Below are 27835 nucleotides of genomic sequence, written 5' to 3'. Positions count from 1 at the left end.
CTTGGTTATTTTGGTTAAATGAGTAACCTCTCCATTTAGTAATATCATGATAAAGCACTAGCACTGTTCACTAGCCTATAATGACATATAATCTCTAACATCTGCCTTCGTCTGTTGATTTGTGTTGCATTTCCGTTTATTTATTTTGACCAGATGAGCTCCTGGTATTTATAGCAGGAGTAAAAGCCCAGTGTGGGGTCAATCCCGGGCAAGGCTACGAAGACAAAATGCTCAAGCTGACCTGACATTCTTGTCCCCGTTTTGCTGGGGACGGATTCTCCTGTCTCTGAATTGGCCCCCCAATAAAAAAAGTCGGGTGTGGCAGCAGGAGACTGAACTGAGCTTGAGAGCGAAAGTTTTTGTTTTGCTCTCTGCAACCCCCCACCCCAACCCCCTTCCAGAAAATGAAAACTTCCACCTGACACAGTGCCCATAGCGGATGTCTTGGTGTGCTGGGGGTCACGCGTGGCAGGGCACCGTAGCTGTGTGGCTGCGAGGAAATGCGGGCCTTCTTCTTTGTTTCCCCCCACAGCTCTGCAGGCCTCCAAGAGCATCTGTCACCACAGGGGGTCAGCAGGGCCAAGATGAATGAGCCCCCGGTGGATTCCCTCCCTCCTTGGCAAATGGCACAGGACAGAGGAGGGCATAAGGGACTAGGGGGAGGGGTTTGTATGTATGTGTGTGTGTGTGTGTGTGTGTGTGTGTGTGTGTGTGTGTGTGTGTGTGTGTGTGTTTGTTTGCATGTGAGTGAGAGAGAGGGCGAGAGAGAGAGGGAGGGTTTCTGCTGTACTGAGGGAAAGAGTGGGATTCCAATTTCTTTCTATAGAGTATCATGGCAAAGGTGGCTTGAGACATACCAGAGACGAGTGAAACTCCATATGCTGCTTGGATATTGACAAATTATTTCCACAAGGATTTATTATCTAAAATGGACTATATTTGAAAAAAACTGCCTTCACATTTGGGATTTACTGCATTTGATTTGGATTTGAAGGGTTCATCCACCGGTCGTGTAGTCATGGAAGGTACAGGAGAAGTGTTTTAAAGTGCTTGCTATGTGTCACATGTGACCCTGATGTAGCATTAATGAGATGGGCTTTTAGCACCTAATTTAGAGAACATGGAGAGATGTTTGTCTTTTTTTCCCTAATGTCTTACCCCATCCCCCTTTCTCTCATTTCTGATGGCAGTGTCTTTTCATCACAGCTTTTCTAATGTTAAGAGTGTGTTGAGCTCTTTCCCGCATTTCAACTATTGGTATGGACCTTAAATGTTAAAGCATAACAATGAGGTGAAAACAGTTTAGATATTTATAAAATTTTCAACATTTTATTTACAGTTATTTTTACAACTGAGGTGAAAAGAAAAAACCTCATTTAGTCAATAGGTACTTTTAATTAAAAATTTCAAATGCTGGATTAACTCGATTTTTTAGTTATCTGTAGTTGTTTAATTAGCTAATTTTAAACAATAACCAAGTGTCAAGCTTAAATGTATGGACAGTATCAACATCTTCCTCTATTTCTCAGATATTTATATGGAATGTAAAAAAAAAAAACAGTAGAAGAATTTCTTCACATTTCTGGGTTTTTTAGGCTTTGACTTGAAGGATCTGCTGAGTCAGAATGTGATCAAACCAGGTTAAGAGGGGAAGTAAGTTCAATCTTGCCTCTCTCCCGCTATTGTAAACACTGTAATGTAATTATGCAGTTGAGGGAGAAACAAAAGAAGGACTGGAGAGAAAGAAAGGGCAGGGTTAAAAGTAAGATCAGCTCATTTTGATGGAGTTAAATATCTAAAACAAATCTTAAGGATAAATGCCTATTATGAGGTTTGTTTTACAACCTGTGATTTAAGTAAGGATTTTAATCACTTTACCCAAACCAACAGTGTGACCATTTGCACTTAAAGCATAGAAAATTTAAAGAATATGAACATTCATGTTAGATTCATTAAGTTTGTCTCACTTACTTTTATGTGTGCCATTGTCAGTAAGTTAAACTTACTGACACATAGCAGCTATAGATTGTTTACTGCCATGTTTTACATTTAAAGAATATTCACACCTCAAATTCGGCAGCGATCAGAATTTATCCTCACAGACAACATTCACAACAATTCAACAATTCATGCTTAATTTTTTCTTTCCACTCTTCAATAATTGCAATCAAACAAAAGTATTATTTGTTGGGTTGTTGGGTGTGTGTGTGTGTGCACATGCAGTTGCACTTGCATTACAAGGTGTATGCGAGAAATGTGTCTTTAACCATTGCGTTGAATCCAACCTGGCTCTAAGTAAGAAAGTAAACCAGCATGTCAGTGTAAATATTTGCTCAAATGTCATTACTGGAAAAAACAGGACCTTATTAAGCACCTCGGGCTGGGCTTGTTTTGGTGTCTAGATTTACGGCTCCCTCATCTTCATCTCGGGAGCCATCTGCGTCTCCTTCTGTGTCGTCTACCCTTCACAACTAGATAAGCATCAAAATATTTCAAGACGCTCCCTCAGTAATTAGCAGAGTGCAAGACTTTGGTTTTGGAGATTCATATCCTTTGTGGAAACACCCAGTGGAGGGTAAAGCATGAACTTGTGTTATACTTTAGCCAGAGTAGTAGTATATTTCTCATGATCAATGCTACATTGAATTCCAATATAATTTTATTTTATCTCAAACAAAAAAATCGATAAGCAATTGAGTTGCCCAGAAGGTAAAGGAGTACAGGGTTCTGTCTGACTTATTGACATTTTAAACTCTTTAATTTGATTGCTGTATCAAGCTGGCTAATCATTCACAAAATAAGTTCCAGTGTGGTCAGTAAATGCAAGTTGAACCAGCTTGGGTACACTTGGCTATTTGAAGGACTTGGACCCCAGACTAGCCTCCTTCTTACAGAATAACACCACACAGTCAGAAGTGTTGACGGAGTAGATTGTGACAGTCAGTGTTTTGAAGGGAACTTTGCTTTTGTTATATCAGAGGTGGAGAGTGGCTAAACAATACTTTGTCAAAGGGTCAAAGTAACTGGCAAATCCATTCAGAGTAGAGTGATTGTGTGTAGTGAGTCCAGCTACAAACTAAAACACCCACTTGTGCTTTATGAAAATAGCCCCAGGGCTGCGATATCACATAACGCCTTTTAATCCTTGGAATAGTGAGTATATATGTTGTGGTTTGGGCCACTCTTAATGTTTGAGTGGCCCTAAGTGCACCCATTAATTTTGTGAATGGGCATGTTCTTTGGACTGTGGTGACCTGTAGTACCAGACTATCTGTAGCATACAGGTTTGAGAAAACAGTTAATGTTTTTGACTTTCCATACAATGATAGATTACCGCAACATTGTTTTATATCTCACCTGTTTGTCAAAATATTGTTAAAAATGTCATTTCGATGATGATTTTCCAGAATAAATTGTAATTTTCTTGAGCTATACTGCAGCAATCTACCTTAACCTGTCACTTTACATCATGTTTTGAGAGTGTCTTTTCAAGAAAATTTGTATAACATGCAGTGGAAATAAGTGGAATTTGGCTAATAAACTTGTTTTTTTTTCATGTTTTAGGAAAAATAAGTCTTGAAAACTGAATCAGACACTAAATGACTTGTTAAGATTAATGTTTTTGGGATTTTAGCCTTAAATCTGTTGCTCAAACTTAGTTCCAGGGAACTCCTGTTTGTTGAGTTTTGAATTAATTGAGATTAACACAATCATAGAATGTATAATTGCTACTTGGTACTTAGGGAAAACCTAACCCCAGTATGCTACAGCATATCTTTCAGGATGTATAAAATGTTTCATTTGTGTTTCATTGTATCATTGACAGTGACACTCTGTGAGCTAATTAGAGATCTCCCTGCTCTCCCCCTGGTCTTTGAAGCACTAAGTGAAATGTCTTCGCTGAAAGTCTCCGCTGAGTGGAAGTGATCCAGCATGTAACAGAGGTGAACAAGTCCCTTCACGCCTGGGAACAATCCGACAACGTAAGTCACCTCGTTTTTAATGCACTGCTCATGTGTTATCTGTTAGAAATTCAGCTGTTATTTCAGAGTGTCTGTGTCCTCATATTTTCTCTGTCTTGGTCCTCTCAAATCCACTGAGTAAAGATTAGCCTAGCTTACTTTGACCTGGGGTCACATTCATGCAATCTGTTGATGCCACCCAGGAGCTGAGGAATGGCCTTGACTGACCATCTGACTGGCTGAGAGGCAGTTTTAAAGTCACCACTCAGTGACATAAACACCCCTTTTTAGCCATTAGCTTTTGAACGTTAAACTGCTTCTCCCCGGTAGAGTCCACTCATTATGTTTGACCATCCATCAAGCAGACTGCAGCCGCTGACTCACCTGAAATACCCCCCTCCAACTACAACTGACCTTAGCAACCACCTGGGTCACACCCCACAAACAACCGTTAAGCGACCTCTGTCACAGTCACGCTTTGTTTTAAGTTGCGCAGGTGATAAAAGGTCATTCTCTGTGTTCACCTCCGGCCTGTGCAAGGTTAATTACAAATCTGTCTGCTGAAGTTTGAGGGTCAGACACCCAAAGAGGCCTCTGGAGCCTCCTTTGACTTTACAATAGAACAACTTAAAAACGCCCTCAGGCACAAATTGTCTTTCTTTATTTTTTTAACCCCTCTGTCTTTGTTTCTCTGTGCAGCCTCCATCAGTTAAGCAAGAAATACTGTAGCTTCATTCTGTTAAGCTTCTTATCGCTTTGACAGCACAGTCAGGTACTGTTAATCTTGTCTTTTGTCTGTGTTGGTCAGATTCCTCCCCAGGAAGGTTGTTAGGTAAACACGGGGTCTGGAACCTGTCCAGGCGTGGGCAAAATGAGACCTGGGAGGAAAAAAGGCAGCTCCAACTTGATTCCCACCCTGCCCATTATTGACAAAATAAAAAGGTCCAGGGTGTCTGCGTGGCCAATGACACTGTATCTAGTAGATACTGATTCACTGACTGACATATTCACTGTGTGGTACAGACGAACAGTTTTTATCATTTATTTGATGCTGCAAAGTGCATGTTTTTATTCTTATCCTGGATCAGTGCAAACAAGCACCCACCTGTATTTGAGATGATGTATAAATATAGACACAGTTACTTTCACATTACAACTCAATTGGTTTTGACTCTAAAATATGTTTATGAATTTTAGAGATGAAATGAGAAGTCAGTAAATTGATTAGGATGATGATTTGATCGACAGAAAATTAATCAACAACTATATTTACAATTGATTAAGAGTTTCAGTCCTTTTTTGAGCAAAAATGCCAAATATTCACTAGTTTCTAGTCTAGCTTCTAACATGTAAGGCTTTGCTGCTGTTCTTTGTCATATAGGATTGAAAATGGAATATCTTTGGGTTTTCGACTGTTGGTTCTACAAAACAATAAATTTAAAGACCTCACGTTGTGGTCTTGGCTAGACATTTTTCACTACTTTGAAACATTTCATAGACAAAATGACTTATTATTTGAGAAAATGATGGCAGACTGATCTAGTTAATCCCAAACACAATTGATTTTTCATTTAAAAAAATAATCATACCTTTTAGTGCTAAATAGCTTAAATTATTTCAGATCTGCAAAGTGTTTTGTATCATGTTTTCATTTAGCATAATTGCTGCAGCTACAATTTCTAATTCAACCTTTGTGCACCTTCAGACAACGCATAACCTTGTCATGTGAATGCTTCAACAGCTGCGCAGGATCTTTTTTAGACCTGATTGAGGAGCTTTTCCCAAACAGCTGAAGTCTTCAACCTGGGCTTCCACTTGGCTGCTCAGTGTTGATGAACCACAACACTGGTCTGTACCAGTCAAATGTAGTCCAAGGACAAACATGGAAGGCATTTCAGGCCAAACTCATGTGTCAGGAAAGCAGCCAAAACTCCCTTTATTTTGTTTTTCAACCTTCCACCCCACACAGTTTGAACACCCTTGATTACTGGCTTCGTATTAAAAACAGATCTAGTGAAATGTTATGACAAACTGAAAAATGGGAGTTTGAGTAGGAAGCTCCATTGTGTAATGAATGGACACCATGATGTAGCACAGCCATTGGTCAGTGTTGCTTTTTCACCACATTTGGAGTGTCTCTTTGTTTCTCCCTTCTGTCTCTTCTTCTTTGAGACTACATGCTTAGCCCTCTGTCCAGCTGCCAGCAGAGAGCCAGCCAATCTCAGGCCCGCACAGCCGACCTCAGCAGATGTCCCAGAGTGGACACTGGGGTGGAGGGGGCACAGGGGCAGTGCAGGCAGACAGAAGGAGAAAGAGCCAAAAAAAAAAAGATAGGAAAAAGCCATTGGCCTTGGCCATTATGTTTGGGCTGACATAGAGAAACTCTCTCTCTCTCTCTCTCTCTCTCTCTCTCTCTCTCTCTCTCTCTCTCTCTCTCTCTCTCTCTCTCTCTCTCTCTGTGCGTGTGTGCTGAGTGCATGTGTGTTATTATTTGCAGGAGCCTCTGGTAAACCAGACACATTTACGCACGTATAGAGCTGCAACTAAAGATTATTTTCACCATTGATTAATCTGACAATTATTTTCTTGATTGACCGGTCAGTAAAATGTCAGAAAATGGTGAAAAATTCCCAACCACTATTACCCAGAGCCCAATGTGACGACTTTAAATTGTTTGTTTTGTCCGACCAACAGTCCAAACTGTTAGGGTTTGTCAAGCTAGAGAACCAGGAAAGCAGGAGTAAGACCCAAATGCAGATGCACAGGCAGAGCTGGTGAGGGTCAATGATTTAATAATACAAAATAAAAATACAAAAAGGCTTACGGGTTGGTCAGGCAGGCAGAGATCAAAACCAGAAAAACAGTCCATGGAAAGCAAACAAACCCAACACAGTACAGGCAAGGTCCAAAATCCAAAATACAGGCGAGGTCAAGAGAAACAGAATAAATCCAAAAACCACTGGGGAATCAGAATCAGAAATACTTTATTGATCCCCAAGGGGTAACTCTTTCGTTACAGCTGCTCACTATCACATCAATACACACAGGAATAGAAGTACTAAGCAAATCAAAATATAATACACTATAATACACTGTAACAAAAGAATTTCCCCTCGGGCATCAAAAGTATTTCTGATTCTGATTCTAATACAGCTATGATAGATTAAGTACAAAGTGGATATAAGTATAAAAGCTAAAATAAGTGTAAGTACAAAAGTGGATTTACAGGTTGATAAGTATGTATGTTATAATACAATGTAATAATATAAGTAATAAGTAATAGTCCAATAATGAGTACTGTCAAGTTAAGTGTAGCAGATTATTAGACGATGGATATTGCACAGCAGTAATATAAGTATGAATAAATATCAATTAATAGGGAATATTAAACAGAAAACAGAGTATATTGCACAATATTTCAAGTACTGCAGTGATGTTAGAGGGAGGAGTTAAAGAGTTTGATGGTCACAGGCAGGAATGACTTCCTGTGGCGCTCTGTGGTGCATTTTGGGCTGATGAGTCTTTCGCTGAAGGTACTCCTTTGTTTGACCAGTACGTCATGGAGTGGGTGGTAGACATTGTCCAAGATGGCATGTAGTTTGGCCAGCATCCTCCTCTCTGACACAGGAATGTGTGGACAATACAGGAAACAAAGGCCAGCCGCTTGACATGAAGACGAAGACGAACTGACAAAGAAACAAGGGAAGCACACAGACTATATACATTCAGGTGAGGGGAGATAACAAGTCCCCGGTGAAACTTATCAGGGTGGGGTAAATAATCAAAAGTGGAGGAAAAACCTCACAAAGACAGGAAGTAAAACTATAAGACACATGAGGAGAATAAAACGGGAAATGCCTAAATCAAACCCTCAAACCATGACAAAAACCTTAAGATGTTCCATTTACTAACATATAAGTCAAAGAAAAGCAGCAAATCTTCACATTTGAGAAGCTGGAGCAAGCAATGTTTTAGCATTTTTGCTTGAAAAATTTACATTGATAAACAAACGAAATGATTAATCAACAAATCCTTCCTGGTCTGCACATTTAAGATGAGAAAGATACAATTAAGGATTGAATACATTGAAATCATCTTTGTCGACATAGCTGATCTGCACTTCCTCTAAAATATAACTATGCTTTTTATTACAGACCACAAGAAGTGTCATTGGTAGGCTTGGGCTGTTTTTTTTTCTGGTGCTTGTAGTGTTTGTTAATATAAAAGACAACATTCTCCTTTTCAGTAACACTGGGCAAATTTACATTTTGTGATCTAGACAACCCATTACCAGTGTAAAATCTGTCCTTGCTGTGACTGACACTCTCTTTTATAAGGTGTAAGGCATGATTACTTCAGGTTCTAATTTGAACTAAAAAGCCAATTGACCTACACTGACCGAACCCTCAGAAACATACAGCTGTGTTCATTTGAAAACATGAATGCATTTGTGTGAGACACCTGTTGCCGGTCAGCTGTCTTTGCTGTTCTTATGTAAGAAACTAATCAATGAATTGAGATAAACAGTACCATGACTGTGCATCTTAAATCAGCATCCTGCTCTTTCTCTTTACTCCCACAGATAATGGGGAATTCATATGCCGGGCAGCTGAAGTCTGCTCGATTTGAAGAGGCTCTCCATAACTCTATTGAGGCGTCACTGCGCTCTAGCAGTGGAGATCCACAGCCCATCTTTACACAGCTCTACCTTGAACCAGAGCCGTATCCTGGTAACATGGAAGGTAGGAACCTCACAGGAAACCGCAAAACAGTATCTGGTTTTTGCATTAGGATTACAGGAAAGACTTCTTTACACAAATACTGCTTCAAAAACAGTTTAGTATAAGGTTCACTAAAACTTTAAATGCTGTCTTTCCTGGTGTTAAAGTCTGTATTAAAATTACGTGATACATTTTTTGTCATGGACCTCTGGTTTACATTTTATATGAAAGTGACAATTTTTCTACCCAAATTACTGACACGTTTTCAATATTGAGATATAAAGTCAAGGTTGTAGTCATATTGTTGTTTTTAACAAATTTCAGTAACACTTTATTTAATGGGTCTATATTTGCTAATAATTTCCTAGGAAGTTTAATAGATAGAACTATGTTATTTGGTACTAATTATAAGGGAAATAATAATTTCCTTGAAAGAACAGCTCCATTTAAACCCACATAAATATTAATTCATTTATTATTATTTTATTTTTCATTTATGTGTAATTGTATGCTTACCTTTGGACAGATGTAATATTTTTGCCTGTTCAGCTGACCTGCAGTGCACGGACTAAAATACTCTCTAGGTTACTGTTCCCTAATTCACTATAATTCCCTATAAATAGTATCAAACTTACTAAAAAATTTGAATTTGCGGACCTGTGTGTTAACCATTATTCTAATCAAGCTCTAGTGAAAATAATCTGATTTAAAATGTCCATCAGACATGAAGCTGAAAGCCAGCCTCCATGGTGGGGACCCGCTAGGCCACGAGCTTATGAATGGCCACTCTTCCAATGATCTGGAGGAGCTGGAGGATGATGATGACTCAGACAGCAGCAGCCCTCCACTTCCCTACCTACAGGCCCCTGCACCCGACGGCTGCTGCACACTGGATGGTAACCCACACACCCAAAAAATCCTTGATTTCGTCTATAAGAAGTTAACAAGTAGTAAAACTTTTACTTAGAATGAAATACAAATATTAAGCTTGTTTTTAAAGATGATAGAATTATAGAAGACATGATTTTGGTGTCTTTGTTTTCACACTTGTATATCACTCAATATATAAATAAACTGTCAGCTGGATCTTAATCTTAGTCCTTCTTTCCTTCATCAAATATCCCATCTGTTTCTTCCTCCTCAGGGTTCTGTCAGGCCGGCAAAGACCTCCGACTGGTCTCCATAGCAACGGAGCCCATTGAACTCCCAGCAGGCTTCGAGCTGGTCGGTGCCAAGTCCCCCGGCGTCCCCGAGCACATCCTTGTGTGTGCCGTGGACCGCCGCTTTTTGCCTGAGAATGGGAAAAATGCACTTTTAGGTCAGTCTGTTCCCGTGGTCTGAGATATAAGAGTGAAGGAGACAGATAGCCATGAGCATCATTGCTGGTAGAATGAACCCACTCTGTTGTTAGCCTGTGTTACAGTAGACTTTATTTGCAAATAATGTTTGTAAAATAATACAATAATTCTGTTTTTGTTACATTATTTCCAGGTTTTTCAGGAAACTGTGTGGGCTGTGGGGAAAAGGGTTTCAGATACTTCACTGAGTTTTCGAACCACATCAACCTGAAGTTATCCACCCAGCCCAAAAAGCAGAAGCACTTAAAATACTACCTGGTGAAGAATTCTCAGGGTGCTCTGTGCAAAGGACCCCTCATCTGCTGGAAAGGTAAATACACTCTAAATCCCAGCTTTTCACTTCTGCATTCATTTTACACTTGCAGTTACTGTCTTACAAGTGTGCCAATTTATTCTGTGATGATGTGCTCTTACATACTGTATGTAACAGTTTTTGTCATTCCTCTCTGTGCCTTCTCAGACTGTAAAACCCGTCAGTTCCCCAGCAGTGCGTCAATGTCCAAACCCAGCTCATCCTCCTCTCTTAGCAGTAAAGAAAATGGAGGCACCAGTGGACACAGCTCCTCTCCCTTTTCCCTCTCAGGTGAGACCGCATGCAGCACAGATGCATGTAATGCAAGATTTAGCGATCCACTTCAGGCTGACATGGATTAACTTCTGTGCAAGATGATCATACTATACTGATTATAGTCTACTAATTAAATAGTTATTTTACTAAAAACTGAAAGGAGTCTAAAGTTATGTAGAATCTATAGCCTACATTTTCACCAGAAATATATATATTTCACCAAAAAGAGTCATTGCGTACCATTGTAGGTGTATGCTGACAGGTTTGTGTTGTTGCCATAGAGACAGGTGGTGTAGCTAAGCCCTGAAATTTATTAGGTGAGCATTGTCTGACGCTTCAACCACTACACTGCTTTCAAATGTTTGTGACAAAGAGGAGGCTTTGTTGGTTGTGTTTCATCTAGTAAATAACCTTTTCAGTATATTTCTTTTATTATTGTTATTGTTATTAGCAGTGGTTTTTGCTGTATCTAATATCAGTTGCCTATGTCATATCGTAACATTTTAAGGCTAAAAAGGAAATTTTATGGCATACTTCTTTACAGAACACAACTTTTCTGTCACTTTTTATCATATGAGGTCATGCTGAATAAAAATTGAATAACAGTGTAATGAATAATTTCTTCAGGTAAACCAATAGCTAAATGTCATATGACAGATGAGACAGATTCTGCTTCTCTTTACGGAGATGTTGTTCTTCTCTGACCTCTCACAACAGGAGCGCCTGTTCCCTCTTTGATTGAAAAAATCTCCTGGGCTTATGGTATTGATTTGTTCTGAACCTGGAAGCTGCCTGTCAGCAGAGATCTCACACATTAATGTGTTTGACAGCTGAACTGTAGGGCTCATTGTTGCCATAACTCTTGCTTAAAATGTCCTGACTGCGACCTCCGGGTACATCCTGCTCCCAAAGAGGTCACAGACACTCACTTAGAAAGCCAAGAGGTCAGACACCGTAACATGCACTTCTTTGTCTTCGCTCCAGATTTTTATCCTGAAATGATTGATGAAAAGGAGAGTTATGGTTTATTGTGCAATGGACATTGGATACAGACCCAGAAGTCTGTTAGAATTTGTTTGATACATGAAGGCCACTGGCAACCAAATGACCAATCAGGGGAATGGTGGGCGTTAAGGCTGCAGTTTGAGTTTTGTGCTATTCCAAAGATTTGTAGACGGTGGACACGAGAACATCAGGCACCAGTGTAATTGGGAGTTGGTGAGTGTTATATGTATTTTAATGGTACATTGAATGGTCGTCTTTTGTTTTTGCATCCAGATTCTCCACCCACCAGAACAACGCAAGCAACCTCTGTCTTTTTTGGGAGTCAGGACCTCAGCAGAGACTGCAGTTTCCTCAAACCTCTGGCATTCACACCTGGAAACAAGACTCTACCAATAGGTGAAGCTCTTTTTCAGTACACCTGTACTTTCATGTTGTTTTATCAGCTAATTAATTTGCTAATGTCAATTTATTTCTCCTCTGCATTATGCTTTACTTTGTTTGTATTATTAATCTTCCCAGACAAATGATACAAGAGACACACACAATAACATACCACGTATATTTTAGTCACACTCCCACATTCCTAGTTTCATCCAGGCTTTGACACTGGCAAAAGGGTTGCTTAGCTACAGGGTTTTTATAATTTCTTTTGTGGTTCAGCATAAGGCAAATGGAGCCATGGCTGACCATGGAGCCAAGATTAACATCTGCTATGACCTGCTTAGACAGACACATACAAACAAACACACATAACATGTACACACAAACACATGCATGTGTGTGCACTTGTATGTACACACTAATCAATACTGAAAGAAGGAATGCTGTAATGACTTTTTAAGGCCTTGCTATCCGTTAGCCCCTTTACAAGGTTGTGATATTGACAAAGGCTACAAATACCAATCAGTGTTTTAGCGTATTGCGCAAACAGTGAATGTGAGATTGGAAAATATCCAATCCAGCCATTGGCAATATATGTTCATGTATAGGAAATCAGTAAACCACTGTTAGTACTGACTCCTTTTCATGTATTACTCAGACTCTGCAGATAGTTACAGTGGTGAAAATATTTTTATGTTTACATTTTATTTATGTATTTATTAGCCATTAATCATTTTTGAGCCACACTAGTGGCATGGCTGTAGGGATGGGGAATAAATACATAACAACTACTGGATGGATTGCCATGAATTTTTTTAGAGACATTCATGGTACCCAGAAGATAAATCCTAATTACATTGGTGATCTAATGACTTTTCCTCTAGTGCCATCATCAGGTCAAAATTTCAATTTGTCCAAAACTTTGGTTGATGAATAAATACCTTCAAAACTAATGACATTCTCATCAGCCTCAGCTGTACTTTGTGTTTTGTACTAATTAGCTAATGCTAACACTCTACACCAAGATGGTGAACGTGGTAAACATCATACCTGCTAAACATCAGCATGTTAGCGTTATCATTGTAAGGCATGTTAGCATGCTGATGGTAGCATTTAGTTCAAATCACCGCTGTGCCTACACACAGCTTCACAGAGCAGCTAGTATGGCTGTAGGCTCCTTTTTCCACAATCATTAAATAGCCAGTATAAATAGAGTAAAATATGTAGTCTTAACAATTTTTTGTGTATTAATGTGTGTATTTATGTGCATGTGTGTATGTCTCCAGTACCCACAGCTCTGAGGGTGAACGGGCAGACTAATGGTCTGGGTGTTGATGGACGTCCTCCCTTACTGAGCCCCTCCCAGGTCTCTTTAGGGCCTCAAAGTCAGGGGTATCGCACTGCTGACTTAGGAGACAGTCCTGGTAAGTCACATTTTTTTAGAAGTACAATATGTTATACATTCATTGTCAGTTTTATTTATTGATTAATTTTTTTGCTCTATTTTCCTTGACATTGTTGTGTCTGCTTGATTTTCAGTATCCTCTGCCATGAACTCGGGTCCTCCAAAGAAGCGCCACCGGAGCTGGCATCCCAGCACGTTGGTACCCGTCCCACCGACAGCCGTCCCTGTGCCAGCCATCCGGCCGATAATTTGTTCTCCAGGTCAGTTCCTGAACGCAATCAGGATTGTTCCTTGAGATAAAATGTATTCTATGCAAGTCAGTGTGAGATGGGTTGTTATGTCATGTTTCTTCTTTTTAGCTAATTTCATTGTGTGTGTGCATAAAATGTGTTGTTTACCCCCCCCCCTCTGGTTTGGAGATGAGTATGCTACATCCCTGACGTTCTCTGGTTGTTAGGGATGATTCACTCAGCATCTCCATGGAGATAGAGCTGGAGAGTTTGTTGCAGAAATTGCATGATTGAGGAAGATTTCAGTCACATACTGTAATTGTGGTTATATATACTACTATCATTTCAAATAAATTATCTGTCTTGATTTTTTTATTTCATTACTGACATTTCTCTGATCACAGTACAGTAGCCACAAATATTACTGCAATGCTTTCTGGATAATGTAAAACACTAATATGTTAAAACTCAACCTATGCCGCATCTTAGCTGTAAGTGACTAATAGTATTGACATGTACAGTAATTCCTTTATCTTTCGCCAGGTTCTGCGTTAGCAGTGTCCTCTCCTCAGCCACCAGTAGCAGGAGTGATTCAGCCCCAACCTGTCACCCCTGGAGAGACGGTCATCGTCCCTGACAACCTGCTCAACTCTTCAGGAGTTCGCCCTGTCATCCTCATCGGTACAGACTTTATTTCAGTGATCTGTTCCTTCTTAATACTACAAATTAAATATCGTCCTGCAGGGCATATCAAAACAGGCTTTTTTGTATTTCAGCACATATCTGGGTGTCACAACATATTTTGTCTTAATTTTTGATTAGTTTGTCATGTTCCTAACCAGCTTGTCACAGCTAGCTAACTTGTACCTGTATTGAAAAATTAAGTGTAAAAGCAAGCTTATATTCATAATAACTGTTTAACTGTGTACAAGTTTTGAAAGTTTTACAATTCAGCAGAACAAATATTAAGTTGTTGTTACTTGTTGTTGGCTCATATTTCTAGCTACTGTATGTTTCAGTTTTGTCTAATGTCTCTTTTCAGGGCATGGCACTTTACCTTATTTCTATGGGAATGTTGGGGACATAGTGGTGAGCCCCCTCCTGGTCAGCTGCTATAAGAGCAGCCAGCTGACAGAGAAAACCCTGGAGACATTGGGCCTCAACAGCAGCCAGCTCCTCTGTGTGGAGACAATGATTCTGCTCACTTTACAGTATCTTGCACGTTTAGGTAAGAAGCAAACATACTGTCACTGGTATTTTTACTAATATGTTGCATGTTTGCTGTTATCAAACACACAGGGGTAGAGGGGTGGATGACCGGGAGGTGCTGGTGCTGGCAAAACAAATATCTAACTTTGTTGTATATTTTGTTACATGTAAGCTTCAGTATTCTGTAAACTCCTCATGAATGAGGTGAATTAAAATGCACCTCTCTAGAAAATGACCCATCAGTGGTTTTGGGTTTTCATATTGAAATTGTTCTTGCAGGCTCGGAGCAGATTCCTCTGAGGGAGGAGCTGGAGCAGATTGTTTTGAAGGCCATGCTGTGCTGTCCCGGGGGTCCTGCCATCTCCCCATCCCAGCTGCCCTGGTTGGCTCGGCTGGAAGCCAGCGTCTCCGGTGGCAGCATCCAAGTCGTGGTTACCCATAACTCTTTGGGAGAAGGCATCTCTGAGTCACTTCGTTCACTCACTGAGGGTCCTCACCACCAGCAGTGCCTGCCCACCTATGTAGTCATTATATGTGCCTCGAAAATGAGCGGCAACGAGTTCTGTGTGCTTGTTTTGGGTGAGTGTTGCCACCTGGTTGCTCCATTTGGGTATCTGAAATCATTTAACCTGGTTGTTACCTTATTAGTTGACCAATCTGTGCACAATGTGTATATTAAAGTTGTAATAATCTAATCTTAACTTATGTGTTGGCCACAGGAAAGTACCAAGCACGAGCCTTAGCTGAAGGTATGCTTACAACCAATGAGTTTCTGAAGGAAATCAGCTACGAACTTATCACAGGCAAAGTCAGCATCTTGGCGTCTCACTTTAAAACCACGTCACTAGGTGAGTGCTGCATCCATACAACATGTGCTTATTGTTTTTGTTGTTGTCTAAAGAAGGAGGCATTTCAAGAGATTTTAAAAATACGTCTTCATTTTGAAGATTAACTGAATGTTTCCCGCAGCGTTTTATGATGGAGGTTGGCCACCTACATCACATTTATACGGAATAAAATATTACTCTTCAAGAAGAGCTGAGGCTCTATTTCTCTCAGCCAATATTATATATTTAATTATTATGGATATTGTTTTAGGCTGTCATCTACTAACTAAATTGATCACAAGACAACTTGTGCCAATAACTGAGTGGCACAATTTCCTCAGGGAAACTCTATACCTGACATTTTTCAACATTCAGTAGGCTATGGGTAGATAGTTGATGAAATGGCATAATGGTTCTCATATTTTTTTCTACCAACCACCTAACTAGCCATTTTAAAAGTGTCATAATTTATTCTAATTTACTGCTGTGAATTATTTATTAATGTATGCATGTCATGTGATTGACATTGTAGACATTTTAGTTTGTACTGGCTGTAAAACAACAAGGTCATTTTGATATGTAAAATTAATGAACCGTGACACTGCTGTGTTGTCTGAATATTTTGTAAAAGAGAACAAGCACTAAAATAGAACATGTCATCACATCACATCAGTTTAAGATGACTTGTATGATAGCTGCAAATTTTGTGTGTTAGCGTAGTGTTTTACAGTGAATGTACTGTATCAAAGAGAATATTTGTGTTGTAGCAGCTTAAATGCCTAGCTCTGTGTATTTGTGTGATTATGGTGACTGTTTGTTTTTTAGGGGACAATCTGGATAAGCAGCTGGTGCAATACCAGCGCCGACGGAAGGGACAGGTCATCCAGCCCTTTCAGGGCGATGTCACTGACTACATCCACTCCCAGGAGGCTGCCAGCATGTCACCACCCTCAGACAGAGGTTAGACTGCTCTCCGTCGTACTCACGTCTAAATTGAACTGCTTGGCTCACCTGCCAAGAGCAGTTTTTTTACCAGCCAAAGCAATCAATATATCTTCTACATATACTGTAAATCAATATGTTGCTGAGCCCTGTGGTGATTTATCTGTACTCCTAACTTTACTGGCATCCCAGTCACATGTGGGCCTTAATTCCATAAGACCATAGCCACAGTCCTGTTTGATATTTAGAAATATCGCTGTCTCTTATTAGTCAAAAGCTGTAGGTTTAACTGTACTGTAAGCAGCAAATGATCAGATTCTCACTTGAGGTAATTCTTATTTTGTTGCATATTAAATTTAGAATTATACTGATGTATTTACTTGGCTTTCTCCCTTTTTATTTTCCTGTAGCAGAGCTATTTAGTAAGGTCTTTCAGATCTATCCGACCCAGCTGAGCGTGGCTCGGAGCCTCCTCTCTCAAGTCTGCTCCATCGCTGACTCAGGAACCCAGAATCTCGACTTGGGGCGTTTTTGCAAAGTGGACTTTCTTGTTTTGGTCCCTCCATCTCACATTTTGGTACACCAGACAGCACAGCGCATCCGACAGTCAGGTTTGTGTCCAACTGCAACGTCACTAATAAAGATTCAAGGCTGACTTTTCCAGCTGCTTAGATCTTAAACTTTCAGAACTTTCCATGCCAGAGGCTTAAAGTTCAAGCTGTGTTGTTTCACTACATTGTGACAACAAGATTATATTAAACATTAATTTGTAATTTCTTGTTTGTTTTGCTCAGGGGTGCTTGTGGACCTGGGAATCGAAGACGCCCCCTCAGCCCACCAGAAATCAGACAAGTACGTGGTGCGCCTGGACGGTGACGTTCACGCCAAGATGGAAGCCTTCATGAGGAAAGTCAAACAGAACCCCTACACTCTGTTTGTCCTCATTCACGACAACTCACATGTCGACCTCACAAGGTAAGACGACTCCAGAAACACAGGAAGTTAGTTAAATATTCCAAGAACTGACATTATTTTGCTCTCTTGATAATCTAATGCTGTGTGAAAAAATTTGTTGTTATGGCTGCAAATCTAGCCTTGTCCTTTTTATATACACTGATTAAAGTGGAGAGTGGAGAACAGCTGCAAGCAAGTGAAAACAAATACAGCCCAGAGTATCTATAACCTTGAATTTGAATGTCTTTATTATTTTTTTTTGGGGGGGGGAGGCATTTTGCCTTTATTGCACAGTGACAGCTGTCAATAGAGACAGGAAATTTTGGAGTGAGAGAGGGGATGACATGCAGCAAAGGGCCATAGTTTGGAATCGAACCCGGGCCAGGGACGTAGGACTGGGGGGACAAAGGGGACAGAGTATGCAGGGCCCTCATGTGAGGAGGACAAACTAGAATGAAGAGTCATGGATGCGGGGCGCATAGAGAATGTACAGGATCCAGAATTGTGTGCTACACCCCTGGTAAGGACTCAGCCTTAATGGTACGTGCACTACCAGCTGAGCTACCAGGGCGCCCCATGTCTTTATTATTTTTAGACATATTTGGTTCTAAGTGATATTTGATGTAGATTTTTTTTGCAGGATTTTGTGTTGATGCAGTTTGACATTTTTTAGGCATTTTATGGTCCTATTCAGAGATGGTTGCTACTGCGGCCAGCTGCCAAGATCTTCTGCCTATTCCAAGCCAACTGCTGTTTTCATTGCCAGAAACATAAAATAGATCACTTCCTGTTTTCCAGAGGATTTTTCTTGGGAATGACCTACAACACACTGGGTAGCCTTTATGAACCATGTCCCTAATCAAGTTGTTATTTGCGTCCATGTTAAATGTTATTAGCAGCTATGGTATGATTTGTGTGGGAGTCTAGAATATTCATCACAAGTTTCAAAAACTATGCCCAACTCCCTCTCCAGTGCTCTGTCAGGCTCTGTGTGCCATGGGGAGCTGCAGGGTTTGGCTGACCGGGTGGTGAACTGCCAGGAAGTCCTAGATGCAATGAACCTCCTGGTCCTGCAGGTCAGCTGCTTCCCGTACACACTGCAGACCCGCCAGTCCCGCATCAGCATCCACAACGAAGTTCACTGGCCCTCCAATGAACATCTGGTGAGCATTAAAAGTCCCAAAATATTCTGAAGGTATGAGAAAAGGTCATTATTAAAGGGTATCTAATACTACAGTCTTGTGCGATGTTGAAAATCAAACTGTACAACTGTAAAGAGAAATAGTTTAGTGAAAGTGATACAGGGATATTTTGACATCTGAGCTAATTCATTTCTAAATTTTGATACATTTCAGCTTTATGGCAGCATGCAGAGGTCAATTTGTAACAGTTGTGGTTTAGCTACTCCACCTGGTGGACTTAAACTGCACTTACTCTAACAGGAGAGGGAACTTGATCCATTTTGACTTTTGAGATATTAAATGAAATATGTTTTTTTGTGTGTGTGGCAGTTTTGCCTTAATGTGACAGTTGCAGAGGTAAACAAGAAATATGAGGAGAGAAAAAGGGTATGACATGCAACAAAGGTCCAAGACTGGAAGTGCCCATTTTTAAAACCAATGGTTCTTCTGGGGCGCCCCAAGATATACTTTTTCTTAAAATATTTCTGCTCACGATACACCTTGCACACTATTCCTATATGGAGGGGTGTTAAAGTCATGCTGTACTAGCTATTCTCATCATTATATTGAGCTGAATGTACAGTAACACTACATAATATTGAAGTATCGTCTGGATGACATCATTTGCAGAGGTTCCCAAACCGATACAATTAACAGGACAGCAAAGCAGATAAAAAAAATATTGCCCCACAAAATTATATAAATTTTTCAGACATTCTTCTTTTTTTCTTGTTAATTACTGCATAATATTCAGGCCTAGAAAAGGATTACTAAAATAATTAGTTTTACTAAAATAATAATAATAATGAAGTGAAAGCATTCACTCTGCTTTCAGATCAAGCATCATGCAGTAAGATTCATGTGCTTAGCAAATACGCTCGGCTTTTCAACACACTGAATTTGGTGCAGTATAACAATTGTGTAAATGGGAAAAAAAGTTAAAAGTATTAGCATTTAAGAGAGAATGCCATGTTCCTACTGAGTGCAAGAATTCCCTGTCAACACTCAGTCAGGTATCATTTTCTTCCAGCAGGGGGAGCAGTCTCCTCATGAGTTGGTCTACTTTGGCCTGAGGGACTACAGCAGCTCCCTGCAGTGGGGCGTGGCCAGCCCCATTCTGCGTTGCGATGATGCATTTGAGAAGATGGTCCACACTCTCCTGGAAAGGTCAGCATGGTGTAATTACTGAGCAATCATCAACAAAGAAGGCTGTTGTCATCCAATGTCAAATCATATACATGTGTTTTCTGTCTGTGTTGATAAGAGACATCATATTCAGTTATATCTTATCTATTTGTGTCCCAGACATCCGCACCTACACAGCATGGTGATCCGCAGCTACCTGCTGATTCAGCAGTACACTGAGGCCATGATGGCCCTGACCTCATCCCCGTCCCTGAGAGACCACATAACCCCAGAGACCCTGGCCATGGTGGAGGATCTGATCAACGCCCCAAGCAGAGAGGGCTCCCAGGGCCGGGGCCACATGCTGCTGGTTCGAGTCCCCTCACTACAGCTGGCGATGCTGGCCCGGGAGCGACTAGAGGACGTGAGGGACAAACTGGGGCTCCAGTTGTGCTTCGCTGTGCTGCTGGGAAGCCCCGCCTCCGAGCTCAACCTGCCCAGAAACTTCATCAGCCGCCTCAGGGTGAGAATGACATGAAAGAGTCACATGAGTAATTTCTTTAAGGAAATCAGATCCATGAGTGAAACACTCAAGTTTATCAATGTTTGACTAGATATCAGGGTTTGAAAGAAACTGGGTTTTACAGAGAAGGAATTTACTTTATTCTCAGAATTCACTTGTTTCTTTTTCTCAGACTTTTTTTTCTTAGAATATTGAGATTAATCTCAAACCTCATTTAAACCACCACGAGACACCAAACATCTCCACTGAAACCCTGGCAGTGAATGTTTTTAGGCTTTATTCTTAGGTCTTTTGAACAGTGTAACTCATTCACCTTGTAGATAATATGGAGACCCTGGTCTCTTGAAATGAGGAATTTAGAAAAATATTTTATTGAATTAAATTAATAGATAATATCTGCAGTAAAAGAAAATAAATCCTCTTCCTCAGATATACTATTTGATATTGAAGTCCAGTATCAGTCCAACATGCATTATTGTTCTAGTTCTAAATGATAATAGTTAACTAAACAGTAAACTTTATGTAATAATTGTGTTTTGTGTTTTTGCTGTAGGCGTGGAGAGGCTGTGAGAATGAAGACTGGGTACCACACACTTATGAGGATCTGGAGGGGCTGCCCTGCATCGTCATCCTTACAGGGAAGGACCCTCTTGGAGAAACTTTTCCTAGGTAAGCTCATAGGTCACAATACCCCTTCACTTATAAAACTTGATGATCAAATAATCAGAATTCTTCATGGAAAGTACATTACGTTTCCTTTTAGCTCATCTATAATTCCTCTTGGTGTGCCTTTGCTTAGTCTTTTATTTATCCTCCAAGTGTTGTTTTACACACCTACATTCACACAGTGTGACTTGTCTTCTCTACAAGAGAGGTCCAGTTACGTTTTGTCCTGCACCCAGTGTGTCAGTCCTGGGTAGTGTATCTGTTGTGTCAGCATCAGTAAAGCGTCTTAAATGTATATCCAAAGCATTAAACTTAGTGAAAGTTAATACAATTTTTAATACAATTTGGGCAATCTGATTTTGTACAATTTACAAATAAATACATTTCAGATTAAAATGCATTTTCAAAATTAAAGATCTGTGGGAGAGAACATAGAAATATACATTAAATGAAAATGAAAATCCAAATGTATGACATTTTCTCAGCATCAATCTTCTTCACACTTTTACCCTTCTAGGACTCTGAAATACAGTGACCTGCGACTGATAGACTCCAGCTACCTGACTCGTACAGCCCTGGAGCAGGAAGTGGGTCTGGCCTGCACCTATGTGTCCATGGGTGTGGTCCAGGAGCCCAAGAAGGCCATGGCCCCTCGGGAATCAGTCGGAGAGAAGGCCGCCACCAGCTTGAATGATGGAGATGAGCTGGAAAGACCTCAGAGCAACGGCAGCGCTGCAACCAAAACCTCTGGTGAGTCCCTGACCTCACTGGGAAACTGAATCTTAGGATTAAAGATGCAAACACCACAACTGGCAAGATGCTAGCATGTTACATTATATACAACTAGGAAATATACTGGAGGCTTTTACAGACAGCACAAAAACTGGAAGAATGACACTTTTGATCCATTGAAATGAGTCACAACTTCATTCAGATTCAACTGTTGTAAGCTTGTTTCATCAGAAAGCAAACTGGCCTGTTATAAATGTCATCCTTTTAACATGAAAGAGTAGCAGCAGTAAAAAAAAAAAAACATCACATGGAGTCTCAACTGTGGTTTTAGCTGTTTAAAGTAGTAATACCAAGGTATCATATTTTGTTTACGGGTAAATTAGAAGCTTTGCAGCTCTAAGTAATATCTTGAAAGTTAGCTTTATTTGTATTTATCTCTCACATTTTACTCTTCATGTCTTCACTCAGGCTCTTTGGCAGAAAACGGTGTCAGTTCATCTGACGTTGCCTACTCTTTCCAGAAGCCCTCCACCTCCACATGCCCACCTGAAGGTGCCATCACCTCGGACATGGGCACAGTGACACAAGGGATCAAGCAGGAGTGCGATTCCCTGGGAAGCCAGCTCCCCTCCAACCCCTCCAAACCTTCCGAGGCCCTTCCCTCTCTTTACTCCAGTTCCTCCTCTTCCTCCCCCTCCCCATCTTCTTCCTCCACCCAGAGGCCCAGCCAGTCCACACAGTGGGGTCGAGACTCTAAGCCCGCTCGGGTGTCACCGCGCACTGTCATCATGTCACGGGCAGCATACAACCTGCTGGCGGGGGAGTCGGGGAGCCAGCTGAGCTCCTTCGCCCTGCTGCCTCATGCAGATGTGGCCTGGAGCAGCCCGCTGAGGCCCCTTATCACTCACAACCTGCAGGGGGCAGAGCAGAGCATGTACTACCGCCAGTGGACCATCGCCAGGCAGCATCACGCCGATTATGAAGCTCCACCTGTGACACATCCACGACGCCTGCTACTCAGTGGACCCCCACAGGTAACAGAACACAAATGCTGCTTCCCCTATAAGCGCATCATCAATTGTATTTCCATATATGTGAATTTGTAAGAGAACGTCAAAATATTTACAAATAGAAATGAATGATGAACTGAGATGAATATTGAATAAGTAAGGGTTTTATTTTAAAACAAAAAAAATCTGATTTTCTTTTTTTTTTGCAGGTTTTATAATTAAATCCTGATTATTTTTGACTGCAAAATGCCTGAATATTATTGCTCACAAATTTTTGTTAGTTTTAAACTGTGAAAATCAAGATGCATGATTATATGCAATGAATTATGCATCTGGATTTAAGTGTCATTGTAACATGATGAGGGATGACTTTTTTTTGTCCTTTGCTAGGTGGGAAAAACCGGTGCCTATCTGCAGTTTCTTCGTATCCTGTTTCGAATGCTCATCAGACTGCTGGAGGTAGATGTGTATGATGAGGAAGAGGAGGAGGAAGAAGGTGAAGATCATTGGGACTTACTGACTCATTTATTCTGACCTCATATGTTTTTAAACACACCATAGATATAATGACAAACTAAATGTTTGTCTTTTTCATGGTGGTGTTTCAGTTTTTGTTCTCATCTTTTCATGTTCTTTCCATCTCCAGAAACATCAGAGGTTACAACTCCAGTAAACACCCAGTGGCCTGACATTGAGGAAGTTCGAAAGCTGCCCTTTGACCCCAACCCCCGGGACCCTATGTTCAGGAAGGCCAGCCCTGTTTACTCTGACAAGATGCCAAAGTGCTTAAAAGGTCAGCAGAAATATGCAAACACACAACAGAGGCAGTCTCTGAGTTTAACATTTTAGCCTGCCATTTTAAATACAACATGGCTGTTAATTTAATATTAACTTAAACAAGCTTATCTTAAAGTAGGAGCGTGAACATGTTTGATTTTTGCCATCTGCAGATTTTAAGCAAGAAGGAGAGAGCCAAACACCAGCCGAACGAGCGACCAAGTCCATACGTCTGAGCAGGTTTGCCGCCCACAATGCCTTTCATCACTGTGAACAGTGTCACCACTACTGCGAGGCAGGCCCTGCCACACAGGTGAGTGCAGTATACAGGCTAACATCAAACATCTAAGATACTCATCTGCTGCCTTGTTTAGGCTTTAGTAACTTCAAACATTGCTCACTTATAGATGCCCATACATGGCACGACACTTAAAAGCTTGAGAGCTTTTTACTCACTGTAGTCATGCTTAATGGTGATCTCTCTGTGTTAATAATGCATGTGTGTGTGCACGTGTGTGTTGTAGCTGTCCGAATGCACCTTCCATGCTTTCACCTTCTGCACGTCCATGCTGGGGGAGGAGGTCCAGCTCCAGTTTGTCATTCCCAAAGCCAAGGAGCAGCATTTTGTTTTCAGTCAGCAGGGCAGCCACTTGGAGAGCATGCGCCTGCCTCTGGTCTCCACCAAGGTTAGTTTACTTTATACATATGGGAGTATTTGTGTTTGTGTGTAGGTATGTATATGTCTGGAGAGGGTGAGCTTGCTTTTCTCTTCCTGCTAAAGTTAAAAACTGAGGTATCACAAATCAACGTGTTAAATAATTTTATGGTCACAACTTTACGCTTGTTTTTACTCTACTTTTTTCTATCTGTGTCTGTCTCTAGGACCCTGATCTGCTAAAGAGTCCAATCTTCACCCCGACTACAGGACGCCAAGAGCACGGCCTGCTCAACATTTTCCATGCCATGGAGGGCGCCACTCATCTGCACATTCTGGTGGTCAAGCAATTCGAGATGCCCCACTACAGGAAATACTGGCCCAACCACATCCTGCTCGTCCTGCCGGCTGTGTTTAACAAGGCGGGAATTGGTGAGCAGCTTACCAGCTTAATTAAACTGAGATCTCTTACAGTAACTTTGCATAAAACAACATTTTTTCGTACGTATCCTCTCCCTCCATGGATGCACCAATTGTCCCAGGGATTTACTCATTTTACTACAAACTTATGCCCTCAGGATCATTTGAAAGATGCTATAATCACAGACATTCTGCACATAGTGGCTTTAATCAAATTAGAATAGACCCTTTGATCACACAAACACAACAAACTAAATCTCCCCAATATTTAACTGATTTTTTTTAAAGATGGACTTAAATAAGGTTAAAGCTGCCCTGTGGAGCTTTCTTTTACAGTAAACAAACCTAAATTATGTTTACATTCAGTGTTTCTCACCAAAATAAAAAAAAACAGTGGTCAAAAACTCCACAGGATACCTTTAAGTCTACGTCTCCTCACAACTTATCTCTCTGCTGATAATGAGGGATTTATTACAGTGAGTGAGCCAGCCTGGTCACATATTTATTACAGTTAGTCACATTCGTTAACAGTAGGTAAAAGGTTAAATGTTGTCTTAACCAATTGCAGAGAGCCATCATGTGTGAAAACATCTACAGCACATTTCTGGCTGAAATGGGTGTAAATAAACTAAATTGCTCTCAAATAGGCGGCAACAGGGATCAGTGAGTTCAAGAAACCATTTACCCTTTTATCCATTTTGTCTTACCATGAGTGTAAAAGTGGCTGCCCGCTAATATTTCTGTTCAGGAGAGACCCAATATACTTTGTGATGTATATGGAACATGCATTTTCTGAACTGTAAGAGTTCACTTGTAAATTTGTAATGCATACACACACTATGCAAACTTAATGATCAGCTTTTAAACTTGATTTACACTGCTTATTACGTCTTGCAGCACTGTGTTTTGGTTGAAGGGCATTGTAGGTGTAACAGTCCTGAGAAAGTAGAAATGGAAAATTGACACATGTGCTCCTGTCTGTTAAGGTGCTGCCCGCTTTATGATCAAAGAGCTGTCATACCATAACCTGGAGTTGGAGAGAAACCGACTGGAGGAACACGGTGTCAAGAGGCAAGATGTATGGCCTTTCATTGTCATGATGGACGACTCCTGCGTGCTGTGGAACACCTACCAGCCAGCAGACAGCAGGTAGTAATTGTTTCTGATTTGTAAAATTTGCAGAGAGAGGAGTTGCTGACATTTTACCATTATAATTATTCACATTATTTATTATTTTTCACTTTTAGCTAACTTTTAGCTTTAGTTACCCTTATTAGTAAGGTTGAAAATGTGTATATTATAATATTTAGAGACACCTGTTGAAGCAAAACAAGATTTTTAAAAACATTCAAATGTTTTTGTACCCTGTCTACCTTTTTCTCTATCTCTCAGTGAGACATCAGATGGAGGCTCAACTCTCACCAATGTGTCTCTGAAGACGGTGCTGCAGCATATGGAAACCACACCGAAGATCTCCCTGTACTCAATGTGCGGTACACGCAAGTGGAGCAGTAACCTGGCTCACAAGTCTCCCAGGCACCCCTTCAGTCGGTGTCACCTCCACAACTTCGTCATGCTTAATGTGGACCTGACGCAGAATGTTCAATATGACCTTAATCGGTAAGTTAGTAGAGGATTGTGTCAATCAGTCACACATTTGGTGATTTGTGTCTTAATGTTCTGGCATCTCTGTTTTGTTCCTATGTGCAGGTATAGCTGTGAGGAGGTGGACTTTAATCTAAGGGTGAACAGCAGTGGGCTGCTGCTGTGTCGCTTCAACTACTTCAGCCTCATGAAGAAACACATTCCAGTTGGGGGAAGCAAAGACTTCCAGGTCAAACCTAAACTCATGGTGGGTGTCAAGTTCGTACAATGTATGCCCATTTGTAAGTGGGTTTCTAGTGAATTTATTTTGTCTTTTTTCAATATGAAACACCACCTAACACTAAACTGCTTTCTTGTGTCTCCAGGAAATAGAAAACCCCGCCCCAATCAGCCCGTCACAGTATGTTTGCGCCCCAGACAGCGAGCAGACCCTTCTGGACGCCCCGGCCCAGTTCCTGCTTGAAAGGTTCCTGCAAAGCTGCAGCCACAGACTGTTTCCGAAGGCTGTTCAGAACAGAAACAACCCAGTTCTGTCCATCGACAGCTACCTCAACATCAGCCCGGAGGTAAGAGCTCCCAGGAGGTTGCAGTCGAAAGCAGGAGAGGAGACTATTAGCATCATCCCTTCAACTTACACCTACAGGAAGACTTAATGGCCAAAATACTGAGAAAACCTCTTTTAGGATAGGAGTCAAGTGCTGTTGTGCCCCGGACATGCTGAATTTAATATATTTGTACATACTGTACTACTGTTTCAGGGGAATCTCTAAAGTAACTATACAGAAATAAGAAAAACATGCTGACTGAGTTTATTTCAAAAGTTTGTAGAATTTTGTTAACCTACAGAGAAACATGTTGCATGATTTCACCATCTGTTTTGCTTAGAACATTCTGACCTGCATCCACGCTCACGTGCAATCAGCGAATGCTAACAATGCATGTTTGTACTGTACATTTGTCCATACGAGGTGATAACTGTCTGCTCACTCTGCACAACTTCATTATATGCATACCTAGACACAATTCTTGTGTTTGTGTTTTCTCTTATACTGGAAATAAATCATGATGCACAGTTGCACACAATGCAACCTGTAAATGTGCTTGCAAAGATGCCCTAAATATCTTCCTGCAGGGATTATTAAGGTTTCATAATGATTATTTCATTAATTGTAACCTTAAAGATATGCCCTTCATGTTTCCTCTAGTTTGCTGCATCTTGTCATATCTTTTGTCACAGATTTCTGTGTGCTACATCAACTCTCGTCCACACTCCACCAACCTGAACCATCAGGGCCTGCTGTTCAGTGGGCTGCTGCTTTACCTCTGTGACTCCTTCGTCGTCTCTGGACTCCTCAAGAAATTCCGCTTCCTCAAAGGTGATCATCAGTGTAGTCGAAATTATTGCTACTGCACTTGTTGTTGTTGTCTCTGTTGCTATATCATCTACTTCAAATTATCTTACTCCATGGTGGTACACATGGTATGTGACACTACTGTATTTTGCCATTGGGGCATGCCTATGTATATATTATATGTTAAACACATAAGTCAAGAAAAATTAATGGCATAAACGTTATGC

The 27835-nt window shown here is 40.7% G+C and overlaps 1 protein-coding gene across 7 annotated transcripts in view; it reads left to right on the top strand.

Annotated features, from left to right (window-relative positions):
* The window catches only part of greb1l (GREB1 like retinoic acid receptor coactivator), a 45855-nt gene that overhangs the window by 15288 nt on the left and 2732 nt on the right, over positions 1-27835 (top strand). Inside the window, exons 1-33 of one of the 7 annotated variants that reach the window (XM_044219418.1) lie at positions 799-1025; positions 3881-3983; positions 8545-8704; positions 9406-9579; positions 9828-10001; positions 10175-10351; positions 10502-10624; positions 11888-12010; positions 13282-13419; positions 13535-13660; positions 14174-14311; positions 14673-14858; positions 15119-15418; positions 15559-15687; positions 16492-16626; positions 17022-17219; positions 17403-17583; positions 18536-18725; positions 19777-19910; positions 20049-20391; positions 20945-21060; positions 21575-21807; positions 22258-22823; positions 23190-23295; positions 23446-23592; positions 23750-23889; positions 24101-24262; positions 24459-24663; positions 25638-25800; positions 26044-26271; positions 26362-26503; positions 26622-26822; positions 27494-27632. In XM_044219418.1, the coding sequence (XP_044075353.1) occupies positions 8548-8704; positions 9406-9579; positions 9828-10001; positions 10175-10351; positions 10502-10624; positions 11888-12010; positions 13282-13419; positions 13535-13660; positions 14174-14311; positions 14673-14858; positions 15119-15418; positions 15559-15687; positions 16492-16626; positions 17022-17219; positions 17403-17583; positions 18536-18725; positions 19777-19910; positions 20049-20391; positions 20945-21060; positions 21575-21807; positions 22258-22823; positions 23190-23295; positions 23446-23592; positions 23750-23889; positions 24101-24262; positions 24459-24663; positions 25638-25800; positions 26044-26271; positions 26362-26503; positions 26622-26822; positions 27494-27632 (5674 nt within the window). In that variant the 5' untranslated portion in view covers positions 799-1025; positions 3881-3983; positions 8545-8547. Of the gene's footprint in view, positions 1-798; positions 1026-3826; positions 3984-8544; positions 8705-9405; positions 9580-9827; positions 10002-10174; positions 10352-10501; positions 10625-11887; positions 12011-13281; positions 13420-13534; positions 13661-14173; positions 14312-14672; positions 14859-15118; positions 15419-15558; positions 15688-16491; positions 16627-17018; positions 17220-17402; positions 17584-18535; positions 18726-19773; positions 19911-20048; positions 20392-20944; positions 21061-21574; positions 21808-22257; positions 22824-23189; positions 23296-23445; positions 23593-23749; positions 23890-24100; positions 24263-24458; positions 24664-25637; positions 25801-26043; positions 26272-26361; positions 26504-26621; positions 26823-27493; positions 27633-27835 lie in introns of those variants that run through there. The other 6 variants (XM_044219416.1, XM_044219417.1, XM_044219412.1 and 3 more) reach the window with 6 other exon arrangements.

The sequence above is a fragment of the Siniperca chuatsi genome, linkage group LG13, assembly GCF_020085105.1.
Source record: "Siniperca chuatsi isolate FFG_IHB_CAS linkage group LG13, ASM2008510v1, whole genome shotgun sequence".
Taxonomy (NCBI): domain Eukaryota; kingdom Metazoa; phylum Chordata; class Actinopteri; order Centrarchiformes; family Sinipercidae; genus Siniperca; species Siniperca chuatsi.
Note: the sequence above shows the minus strand (reverse complement) of the source record. Positions and strands in the feature narration are given on the sequence as shown.